The 12,122-nt window shown below is 36.5% G+C and overlaps 2 protein-coding genes across 2 annotated transcripts; both read left to right on the forward strand.

Annotated features, from left to right (window-relative positions):
• Positions 1-3,010: 3,010 nt before the first annotated feature.
• Positions 3,011-3,663, forward strand: LOC120424384 (coiled-coil-helix-coiled-coil-helix domain-containing protein 7). The gene is made up of 2 exons (XM_039588484.2): positions 3,011-3,210; positions 3,290-3,663. The coding sequence occupies exon 2, from the start codon at positions 3,323-3,325 to the stop codon at positions 3,578-3,580; it is 258 nt and encodes an 85-aa protein (XP_039444418.1). The 5' UTR covers positions 3,011-3,210; positions 3,290-3,322; the 3' UTR covers positions 3,581-3,663.
• A 1,066-nt stretch (positions 3,664-4,729) lies between these two features.
• LOC120424385 (isocitrate dehydrogenase [NADP] cytoplasmic) lies at positions 4,730-9,987 on the forward strand. The gene is made up of 2 exons (XM_039588485.2): positions 4,730-4,890; positions 8,572-9,987. The coding sequence occupies exon 2, from the start codon at positions 8,579-8,581 to the stop codon at positions 9,806-9,808; it is 1,230 nt and encodes a 409-aa protein (XP_039444419.1). The 5' UTR covers positions 4,730-4,890; positions 8,572-8,578; the 3' UTR covers positions 9,809-9,987.
• The last annotated feature ends 2,135 nt before the right edge of the window (positions 9,988-12,122 follow it).

Raw genomic sequence — 12,122 nt, forward strand, 5'->3', positions numbered from 1 at the left:
TTTGAGCCCGATCCGAGCACTTTTGTTTTTTTCCATGCTTCGTGGGGAATTGCTGTATAGATGTTAATCATAGGCTTTTAAGTCACAACAAATTGTGTCAAAATATTATCTAGGATATATTTATTTACCTAAGGATAGTTACTTCCTACTAATTTTGAGTTAGAAAAGTTCAAAAATATTCTTATTACTTTTAATTTAAAAAAAATACATCAAATTAGTGATGTCAAGAAATAGTGTAGGGAATATTCAGAGGAAAAAACTTGAATGAAATAGTTCCTTGACCAGTTTATTTTATCTTTTAAAATCCTTCTTATTGTGGTCATTTTCGTATGATTTTAGGTTAACCCTCTACTGCCCAAATTTTTTTTTCGAATATTTTTATTTTTCCCGTGTTCAGGAGGTCATTTTGAGCAACTTTTGTTCTACGAAAAACATTACTTCTCTTGTTTTATGTTTTTCTTGTTTCATTTTTAGTATTTTAATTTGCATTTATCTTGTTTAGTTTATGTTTGTTTTTGGTTGTATTTGGCCTACTCTACCACCTCCTATCATTACATTTTGCCTATCTATTTTTTTCATGTTTTTACCGTAACTTTTTCAATTTTTTGCATGTTTTTCACATTTTCTGCTATAAAATGGAACCATTATCATTTAAATTGTAAATAAATGCGTAGAGGCATAGTCTGGGGCACTAGAAAAATTACTGCATACTTCTTTTTACTTAAAATATAGGAAATGTTAGTAAAAAATACAGCCAAAGTTGACCCCTAAAAAAATTACATTTTTAAAAACATTGGCAAAGTCACATAAAACAAGTCAAACTTCCAACCCTAATATTTTCCAAAATTTTAAAAGTTCTTCTTTCCAATGCTTTTTGAAGATCAAAAATTGGTTGAAAAATGGATTTTTAGCGATTTTTTAAATCGAAGGCCGTCTAGAGGCGGGGTTGGGTTGTAGAGGGTTAACCCTCTACCGCCATTTTTTTTTCGAAGATTTTTTCTCTCCTATGTTTAGGTGGTCATTTTGAGCATCTTTTGTTCTACTAAAAACATTACTTCTCTTGTATTATATTTTTATTTTTTTTATTTTTTGTATTTTAATTTGCATTTTTCATGTTTAGTTATTTTTCAATGTTAGTAAAAAACACAACCAAACTTGACCACTAAAAAAATATTTTTTTAAGCATTGGCTTCCAAACATAAAATTTACTAAAATTTACTTTTAATGATCAAAAATTGGTTGAAAGCGACATTTTAAATCAGTTTTAAGATTTTTGCTTGTAGCTTTAAGGGGCCATCCATAAACCACGTTGAAATCTCCACAAAAATTGAAAATCTGGAGCAACATTTGAAAAGAGCGGATAAGCATTTTGACAGCTTGAACTATTTTGCAAGATCCGAGCCAACAGGTAACATTTTCACAAAATTCGATGTGTTAAACAATAGATGGCCTTTTCAGCTACCTTCTAATGATGAGAATTTTTTTTGAAGTTTTGTGAAATCTCAATGCACGGTTCCGCAAAAAGTTTATTTTCTTTTTCACAAAAAAAAAACTTTTTTCATCAAAACTTACATTTTTTGAAAATTTATTAATGGAACACTCACTTGACGATTTTGTCAGCAGGAAGCGCTATGTCAAATATTCAAAGTTATGTGATGAGATGATGGATTAAAGCTGCCCCCCCCTTCAAAATTGGTCTGAAAAATCAGGGGGCAAAACAAATATTTTTTCAAAAAACTTCAAAATGTCCATGAAAATAGAAGTCTGATCAACTGAAAACAATCTAAAATGCATTTTTCTGCATTGATAATCATGTTTAGCATGTTTGGGCTTGTTTAAAAATGTTTTGAATTTTGTGAAATTCCAATGTACAGCACCGCAAAAATTTTATTTTTCGCAAAAAATAAAATTTTCCTCAATACTTAGATTGTTTGGTCAGAGCCGAGGGACATGAACTTCAAAAAATATTTACAACGGCCTTACGCTATTAACAAAAAAAAATGCAAAACATCAATACATGTATGGAGTTGATTTTTTAAACTTTTAAGTTTTGTTCCTATCAAAAATTCAAAATTTTTATGAGGTTTAAAAAGTCTTTACTTAATTTAAAAGCATAAATAAGCATTAAACAATGTACCCTTTATACAACCAGTAAAATTTAAAAAAATCAATTTTGAAAAATTAACTTCGCGGCCTTTTTATCGTTAAACCGATCGTTTTTTTTTTTTTTTTGCATTGCATAAAAAAGCGATCACAAACAGTATTTAAGCGTGTTTTTTTTTATCGTTGCACAGAAAATATATTACATATGGCTTCAGACCTTTTTAAAATTACAATTCAGTCAATTTTTGCCCTCTGTGATTTTGGGGGAAATCTTAGAGAGGGGATGAGGGAAAATAATTTTAATGCAATGACCTTGAAGTGCAAATGACCAAGTTTATGTTAGTTTATGTTAGAAATTATTATCAACGATGTAAAATTTTTTTAAAATTGAATTCAGGCTATTACTCTTCTCGTTGCTTTGAAATTTGATGATTATTCCTTTCCCCAGATTTTTCCGGTCGATTTTCAAGGGTGCAATATTCATTTAGAAAAACATTTGGAACGGCCTTAAGACGGGCACATGAAATTATTTATTTTTTCAATATTTTTAAGTTATTTGAACAAAATTATCTTTTTAATCATACATTTTATAGCATTTCATATACACCAGCTTTGAATGTCCCCTTAAAAATTCACTTTCCCGCAGGGATTCATGCATAGACTATTATTCAAGCCAGAACACAGATTGTCAGTTTCCAAGCACCATCTTCGCGTTGAATCAAAGCTCGATTCTTATCTTTTGTTGACATAAAAAAATTACTTTGACGTTAAGCGTGGATTCAATAAAAATATTGTTTCTGATTTGAATCAACACAAGTTTTGTTGTTTCATGTATTCAGTCTGGACGAAGCATGCCGTACTTGATGCTTTCCTAGAGAGTCGTGTACAATGTGGAATGTTGCGCTATGAATAAAGCATTTGACGTTTCGACCAGTTTGTTTTGGTTACCTTCCTTCATTCCTGTTTGTGTTGCATCGTTTTCATCAGGTGAAGGAAAAGCCGGGTAATTTCCAAACTTGTAAAGTTAAAACTCAGTTGATTTCTATAATTTTGTGCTTGAAAAGGAATACATTAATATAAAAAATATTAACCTTCGCCGATAAACACGTAAGTAAGGCTAAAACATTAAAAATATCTCTTACATAACCAACCAAATTCTCGGGGCTCCCGTTGTCATCGTTGACAGAATTAGCACCTCCTCCACTTTCTTTACCTCACGATGCCCGCTAATCCGGACGCGGAAAAGAACAACCCGTGCCTGCGGGAGCAGGACCTGGTGCACAAGTGTCTGAACAAAAACAACTACGACAACGGCCTGTGCGAGCTGTACTTTAGCAACTACAAAAATTGCAAAGACTTTTGGTACCGGGTGCAGCGGGAGCGCCGCGCCAAGGGCCTGTACCCGTACCTGCCGGATTTGGCCGACCGGGCCCGCATCAAGCAGGAGTACATGTCGACGAAGCCGGGCGGGGCGTGAAGTTTTCGTGGGGGGGGTTTGAGGGAGGGACCAGTTTTGTTGTTTCTGTTGCAATCAATAAATTTATGATATTTTTGTGAAAATTGGGAAGTTGTTTTAATTTTAAATAATGTTCAAAGCTATTTGTTTTTTGAAACATTTTGGGATCTCAAAAGTAAATCGAAAAATTGCTTCTATTACGGACTTCAAAATCGAAGCCTGTGAAGCATCTTTCACATCTGCTAATTAAAAAACATATTTTAAATTGCAATGAATTCTGCAGAATAAAAAAAGACTCAACAGTATTTTTTTATGCTTGCTCAATTCTTGTAACTCTGTTTGCTAATTGTAATTGCAAAGTTTTTGTTTTGTATTCATTGGCATCTTCAGAGCTCGTTCTCTTCTTCATGTTGTGTTTTTGATTGGGTATTTTGAACCTGAATGCAACACTAGAAGTTCACAATTCTTTTATTTAATTTATGTATAGAACTATCAGGCTTTTCGTACAATTTCCAATTGGGTTTTCTGACCGGCTCCGTTGTGTCCAATTTCTTCTCATATTTAATACAGTTTCTGGGTTTTCTGTAAAGAAAATAGAAATAACAATCTATTATGGTGTAGGAAAACATCGCAAACACCAATTATATTCATTAAAACTGATGTCCGTTTTGGAAATTATCATTTTCAACCACGAGAAATTAGTATAGTCTACCTTCAGGCACATTTTATGGCAGACGCGAGGGTAGACGTCTGAATTCGCCAGCATTTCTGCAACATTCATAACAATAGGCTTACCAGAAAAAAATGCTTGGTTTTTTATCAGATACACTCATTTTATAGATTATTTTACGAAACTGTTTGGTTTGGAACAATGGATAAATATTATTACATTTGATTAATTTTGTAGGGTCACCCTACCAGCCAAATTTTATAGCAACACTCATACTATCATCTGTGGATGTTTTTCTTCGGTTCACGTTCCGTCATGAAGACAACATGGCACCAACACCAAGTACCCCTCGAAACCGGTATTCAGCTTTAATGAACCATTCTGCAATTATTTTCGTGCGAGTAAGCGAGACACACGAAAGCTCCCCATCTCTGCTTGGCAGCTATCCAACAGAGTGGAAGATACAGAGGCGACACCACCACACACATTCAGGTCCAAGTAGACAGTTTGTGAAGAAGTCGAAAGTGCCCAAGTCCAGTCAGTGCTTAGATTTCGTCGAGTGCAGTCGTGTCCAGTGTGCGGTGTGAAGTCTCCCCTTCCGACAGAAAAAGCCGGACGTTAATTAGCTACTTCCCAGCACAACTTCAAGAAAAGAAAACAGGTAAGCGATCTACGCTGAGTATCTGGGGTTGCCTACGTGTCAACTATGGCGTCAACTGAGCTGAACCTAAGTCACCACGAAGAGTGCAATTAATGGAAAGACACTGATTTGTTTGGTCAGTAACCAAGAGGGGAAACAGACATGTTAGATAATATGCACTTGAGTGGTGTGAGGGGCAGTAAATAAACAGGTTGTTGAGCCCCAAGTGGATACAAAGCAGCTTAAAGTCCAACTCTCTTGAAAGGGGATGGGCTGTTTAGCAGACGATGCCGGCGATGTATTCGCTATGGAGGGTGTGTTGGAACCGTACACGTCACACACCGCGCGAACGCCATCGTGCGACATTCCAAAAGATCTTTCGATTACCCAAATTGGTATTATGCAATGTGGCCGTTGAGAGGCACCTCTTCCGTAAGAAGCTATCAACAAGTTGTTCAAATTGTATTCTCAAGTATAAATAAAAATGCAACTCACAAGTAAAGAACACTCGTTCAACGCCCAATCACGAAAGATAATTACGAATTCTGCCTCATCACGCCATCGTTAAGCCAACAGAGCCAGAAGAAGAAGACACCATCAGTTTCGAAGTCCCAAAACCTCATAAGAGGCGATAAGACCGGACTGTGGTCGTGAGCTGATAAAATGAAAATCGCACAAAATTTGTTCATTGTCGCCGGCGGCTGGCTTGTTAATTTTGCACCGTGAGCACTGGAAGGTTAAATGGTGAGGGGTATAGAACATTTCGTGTAGCGTTTAGAATCGGACCATGATCGCGAGCGTGGTTTAGGCGGGTCACGGTCGAAGGTTAATGAGGGGAGGGAAGCGACGCGTGGTCATGGTCTGATTGGGCTTTCAAGCAGGGTGTTTTGCGACTTTGAAAACAAACGAAAGTACCTCAAAAAGAACTTTTCATAAAATTTTGAAAAGTTTAAATAGTTAGTTAACTATAGTTAAGAAAATGTTGGTGAAAGTCATAATTTTAAACTTCTCAAAGTGTCATGGTTTTCTTAATGAACATGATTTTAAATCGGAAACGGAATGAATTTTCGGATTCCTTGGACAATTTCCCACGAGGAGAAGGTTAAACAAGTTTGAAAATAATAAAAAAATACGAGTCTTTGAAACACAATTAAACAAAATCTCCAAATTTATAGGTAATTTCAGTTGAAAAAATTTCATGTAAAATGTAAAAACTTGTGATTCGTGCTTCGAATTCAGTGTAAAATGTAATATAAATCGATAATTTATAAACAAAACTAGTTTTAACAAATCTCAGGCAAAATTCCGACTTTTTATCAATTTTACCTAAAATGTATATATATTTTGTTAAAAAGCTTAAAAACATAGTAAACTAAATATAAACATTGATTTTATGCTTAAAATATATATCAGCTACTTTAGAGCTGGTCATTTAACGTACACATTAAGTTTGAACATCTTAAATATGATTTTAACAAGAAAAACTATGACTATCAAAGTCACTCCGGAATTCAAACTCAGAATTTTCAAAGTAACTATTTTTTAAACACTATTAAAAAACTTGTTTTTCCAAAATAGTGCATGGACTTTGTGTGGCCTACTCCAGTACATGTTTTAAAAATAATCTTGAGAAAAACCTTACCTGTTGGAAAATATCCAAAAACAAATCCTATCAAAGTCAACCCGGTTTACGGTACTTTTTTCATATTTATGCAAAAAAATAAAATTGAAAGGCAACATTGTTTCGATGGATCAACTATGGTCCCCTTTAAGCTCCGTGTAAAAGAGGTGTCAAACTAAAAAGTGACCCCGTTCGTTTGACAGTTGGTGTCAAACCATCGGATTTTCAGTGTAGGACCTTTTCTGTCAAGAAGAGCTGCGAAGTTATTTTTTGAAAATAGATTTAAAAATTCATGTTGAATCCATTGCGTTTGTAGAAAGGGTCATTGTAGTCGGAAAAATAAGCTATATCGTTGTGAACAATAATATCAATTTAAGCCTAAATTTAGGACCCAATTAGGTCTTAAAATTAAGCTTAAATGTGTGATATTATTGTTCACAACGATAAAGCTTATTTTGCTGAGTTAAATAAACCTTTGAACGACCGCAAAGGATTTAACATGGATTTTAAATACATTTGAAAAAATTAACTTCACGGTCCTTCTTGACAGAAAAGGTCCTACTCGTACTACTTGACAGCTCGTTCCAAGGGGAACCATAGTTGATCCATCGAAAAAATGTTGTCTTGTCATTTTTTCTTTGCATCAAAATGGAAACAGTTTTTGATAGTGTTTTTTTATCGTTGTACATAAAAATTGACGTAGGGCTTTAGTACCCAATTGAACATATCGATTTGCTTTTATCCCTTTTACCTTCATGTGAAAGTTTTTCTTGTGAAATGCGATCAAAGGTAAACATATGGGAACGAGCATTCCGGTAAAAATATTTCTTTTTTTTTTCGAGACTGAAAATTAAGTCTCACGCATAGGAATTGCTAAAAACCACAAAAAGGGCAAATCCCCTGTTTTTTATATTTGTATTTTTAACCGCTGTAACTAAACAAGAATGGACTTAGGACCCTTATGACAATGTTCAATACGTTTAATTGTCTTGAGAATCGTTAGTTTTTAAAAACTTTGACGTTTTTTTTAAGTTGCTCCAACCTCCATTTTTGTTAGTCTTTTGGTAACATCTTATTTTATTTCCACAAAAAAATGAAAGAGAAAAAATGGTGGGCAAATTTGATTTCAATCCTAAAAAAAAACAAAAAATCTCTTAAAAGAAGCGTATATTTGTCTTTCAGTGTATTTATTTAAGAAGCCCTCAAATTTCATAAAAGTTCACCATACGAAATTTCGAGATTGTTTGTTAAAGCTAACAGGTCGTCTGATAAATCGTCTTCATCTGTCTTCACCACGACATCCTGATTTTGACAATCTACTTTCGTTCGTTTCACACACAAACGAATGAGTGCTACGATAAGTCACACACCACAGTCACTCTCTCGGTCACTCTAGAAATACATTCGCTCAGAGAACGGTCGTTTGACATTCTTCCGAAATTCCGATCCTCTCTCCCATGATCGCATTCAAATGATTTCTGTCACCACGCAGAGGCGAAAACGAGAGAAACGTTGTTTCGTTCGGGCGGCTGCTTGAGTGCTGCTCATTTTTCGTTCGTTTCGTCTTTGTGTTTACGTTCACCGACCGTCGCCAAGCAATGACATGTCATGTGATTGCAATCATGATAGGCGCTGTGCGTCTGACAGAAAGTTTTTTCAAATATCGAGCAGTCCCATTCAGTGACAGATCCCTTTTCAAGCATTGCTTATAAGTTTTTATTCGACCACTTTTTAATACGAACTTCGAGATACAGCAATATTTAAATCACGGATTACAAACATATTAAAAACAAAAAAATACACTCTTCTCAAATGTCATTCTCGAGATAGAAGGTCGGTTGCAACCGCTCCATATTTGACATGGAATTGCTCTTAAATAAGTTTACATTAAAAGGCTTTGTGGATGAAATATTTGAATTATATTATTTTTAAGCATTTAAGAAAATAAATAAAATTTATTGGATTTAACAGAATTTAAAAAAAATATTTTCCGCTGTCCGCAAAATTGGGAAAATTCGCTAACCCTACTGTGAACCTTACAGTTCGTCACTAACGACGTTTTTCCCCGTTTTCCATTCCAGCTTCATCATGGCGCAAAAGATCAAGGCCGGTCCCGTCGTCGACATCCTGGGTGACGAGATGACCCGCATCATCTGGGACTCGATCAAGGAGAAGCTGATCCTGCCCTTCCTGGACATTGAGCTGCACACGTTCGATCTGGGCATCGAGCACCGGGACAAGACCGAAGATCAGGTCACGGTCGACTGTGCCGAGGCGATCAAGAAGTACAACGTGGGCATCAAGTGCGCCACCATCACGCCGGACGAGGCCCGCGTCGAGGAGTTCAAGCTGAAGCAGATGTGGCGCTCGCCGAACGGAACCATCCGTAACATCCTGGGTGGAACCGTGTTCCGTGAGGCCATCATCTGCAAGAACGTCCCACGGCTGGTGCCCGGCTGGGAGAAGCCCATCGTCATCGGCCGTCACGCGCACGGTGATCAGTACAAGGCCACGGACTTTGTCGTTCCCGGTGCCGGTACTCTGGAGCTGAAGTTTACCCCGAGCTCGGGTGGCGAACCCATCAGCTACGTTGTCAACCAGTACAAGGGACCGGGAGTGGCCATGGCCATGTACAATCTCGATGACTCCATCAGGGACTTTGCTCACTCGTCGTTCAAGGTCGCTCTCGATCGCAAGTTCCCGCTGTACCTGAGCACCAAGAACACCATCCTGAAGAAGTACGACGGACGCTTCAAGGACATTTTCCAGGAAATCTACGAAGCCGATTACAAGAAGCAGTACGAGGCCGCCGGAATCTGGTACGAGCACCGTCTGATCGACGACATGGTCGCTTACTGCATGAAGGCCGAGGGAGGATTCGTGTGGGCCTGCAAGAACTACGACGGTGACGTCCAGTCGGACACCGTTGCCCAAGGTTTCGGTTCGCTTGGTCTGATGACCTCCGTGCTGGTGTGCCCGGACGGTAAGACCGTTGAGGCGGAAGCCGCCCACGGAACCGTCACCCGTCACTACCGTCAGTACCAGCAGGGCAAAGAAACCTCCACGAACCCGATCGCGTCGATCTTCGCGTGGACCCGCGGCCTTCTGCACCGTGCCAAGCTGGACAACAATGCCGAGCTGAAGAAGTTTGCCGAAACGCTGGAGAAGGTCTGCATCGACACGATCGAGTCGGGCTTCATGACCAAGGATCTGGCCATTTGCATCAAGGGAATGTCCGGCGTGCAGCGCTCCGACTACTTGGAGACCTTTGAGTTCATGACCAAGCTCGGGGATAACTTGAAGGCGGCTCTGGCCTAAGTCTGCAGCGTCGGCGGCGGCACAACACTACGGTTCCGTTTTTGGGGGCATTTATCGTACATTTGTATTCTAGGGTAAGCGGGATTGAATTACTCTGAGTGGAAGTCCTTTCTTGTATTTGTGAGATTGTCTCAGATAACTTTGGAAATTGAAATAAACACGTTTATACTGAAATTTAATTTGTTGTTCTTTTTATTTTCCCTGATTTCGTTGATAGCTCAATTCAAGTCTCATTTCAAGTACGGACTTCAATTATGTACTAACGCTATAGTGTATCAAAGACCTCAAACTGGTCCTTCTGTATACAATTAATATAATTTTAGATTTGATTGCTTTAACAGGACATTATTTCAGGAAAGCTAATGAATTTAGTTTATCAAACAGAAAAGATATCCATCTACACCTGTGGCGGAGAATTGGGTCCTAAAATGAAGCTTAGATTGCTGATATTATTGTTTACAGCGATAAAGCTTATTTTTCTGAGTACAATTACCCTTTGTACGACCACAAAGAGCTTAAAATGGATTTTTTAAGCAATTTTGAAAAATTAACCTCACGGTCCTTCTTGACAGAAAAGTTCCTATTTGACAGCTGGTTCCATGGGGACCATAGTTGATCCATCGAAAAAATGTTGTCTTGTCATTATTTTTATTACACGCACTTCGGAAGGAACCGGTCAAGAAAAAAAATCAAATGGACAGCAGCGGCAGCGCAAGCAAGTCGGAGAGGGTGAAGAAAAGCCCCAAGAAATCGCTCCCTCTCCTTTGTTCTGCTGTTCGTAAAGCTGTTTCTTGACCCCTTTCCTTCCGATCAGCGTACTAGCCTTTAAAATGAAAAAAAGTGACCAGAAATGGTTTTTGATCGTGTTTTTTACCGTTGTACATAAAAATTGACATAGGGCTTTAATACCCAATTTTAAAGAGGAAATTAAAGGCCACGGTGTCATCATTTGAATGAAAAAAAGTGTTTTAAAATGCATCATACACCTGTCCAGTTGTTTGGCAATCATTGAGATTTCATAAAAGTTCAAAATATTTTTAAACGAGTCCAAACATGTTAAATATGATTATCAATGCAGAAAAAGGCAGTTTAGATAGTTCTCAGTTGATATGACTTCTATTTCCATTGAAATTTTGTTTTTTTTCTTTGAAAAATATTTTTTTGCCCGTGTTTTGCCCCCTGATTTTTCGGATTATTTTTTTAGTGGAGGGGGTGACATAAACTTTGAAAAATATTTGCAACGGCCTTACATAATTTCAGAAACTGAAAAAAATAAATTTAAACTACAAAAAATAAAAATAACAATGTAATATAGCTCGATTTTTTTTTATTTAGAGATTTTACAAATTTAGACACAGTTTTAAACAACAAAAATTTTGAACTTCTGAAAATTCTGAAAGTTTCATAAATGGTATACCATAAAAAACATTACTAACATCGAAAAAATCCTTTTTTATATTATAAATAAACACTTTTCAAAAATGAACATTTTTAAAACTTTCAAAACTGCAACAATTCCCGAAAATCTGATTTTTTTTTTAATTTTAAAAAGGAAAAATCAAAAAAAAATATATTTAGAGATTTTACAAATTTAAAGAATTTCTTAAACTACATAAATTTAAAATAAAATCAAATCTTTCTTAAATATCTGAAAGTTTCAAAAATATCCAAAGTTGTATTAACATCAAAAACTTCACAAACATCGAAAAAATACTAATAATTTATAAACTTTAAAAACATTTCCTTTATAAATTTAAGGATACATAATTTCAAAAACTGCAAAACTTTCAAAAATTAAAAACAAACTACAAAAAAAATAAAATAAGGCGTCATCCATAAAGTATGTCACGCTTTAGGGGGGGAGGGGGGGTCTGAGCAAGTGTGACATTGCGTGTTATAAGTATAGGAAAAGCGTGACAAAGGGGGGGGGGGGGGAATTTTGGCTGATTTTAGCGTGACGTACTTTATGGATGAAGCCTAAATGAAATTTAACATGTTTCCAAATTAACTTATTACAGTCATCCCTCATATTCGGAACAGTTTACAGATCGGCCAATGTTCAAAAAATCATAGCAAATCGATAAATCAACTTAATGATTCGCTTTTACCTTCATTTGAAAGCTTTTTTTGCGATCTTTCGAATGCAATATCGAACAACTGCAAATTTAACTTTTATATCAAGTTATTGAAGAAAAACTTTGACCCTTGAAATCCACAAATCCGGAACACTTTTTTCTTACGGATGTAAACAAACTTTGGTTTTCTCCATGAGTACATATTTTTTACAAAATAATGACTTCACGCACTGAAACCA

This window comes from Culex pipiens, chromosome 3 (genome assembly GCF_016801865.2).
Source record: "Culex pipiens pallens isolate TS chromosome 3, TS_CPP_V2, whole genome shotgun sequence".
Classification (NCBI taxonomy): Eukaryota; Metazoa; Arthropoda; class Insecta; order Diptera; family Culicidae; genus Culex; species Culex pipiens.

What these genes read in the sequence shown, in the direction of transcription:
- LOC120424385 (XM_039588485.2), top strand. Translation starts at nt 8,579, where the DNA reads ATGGCGCAAAAGATCAAGGCCGGTCCCGTCGTCGACATCCTGGGTGAC.
- LOC120424384 (XM_039588484.2), top strand. Translation starts at nt 3,323, where the DNA reads ATGCCCGCTAATCCGGACGCGGAAAAGAACAACCCGTGCCTGCGGGAG.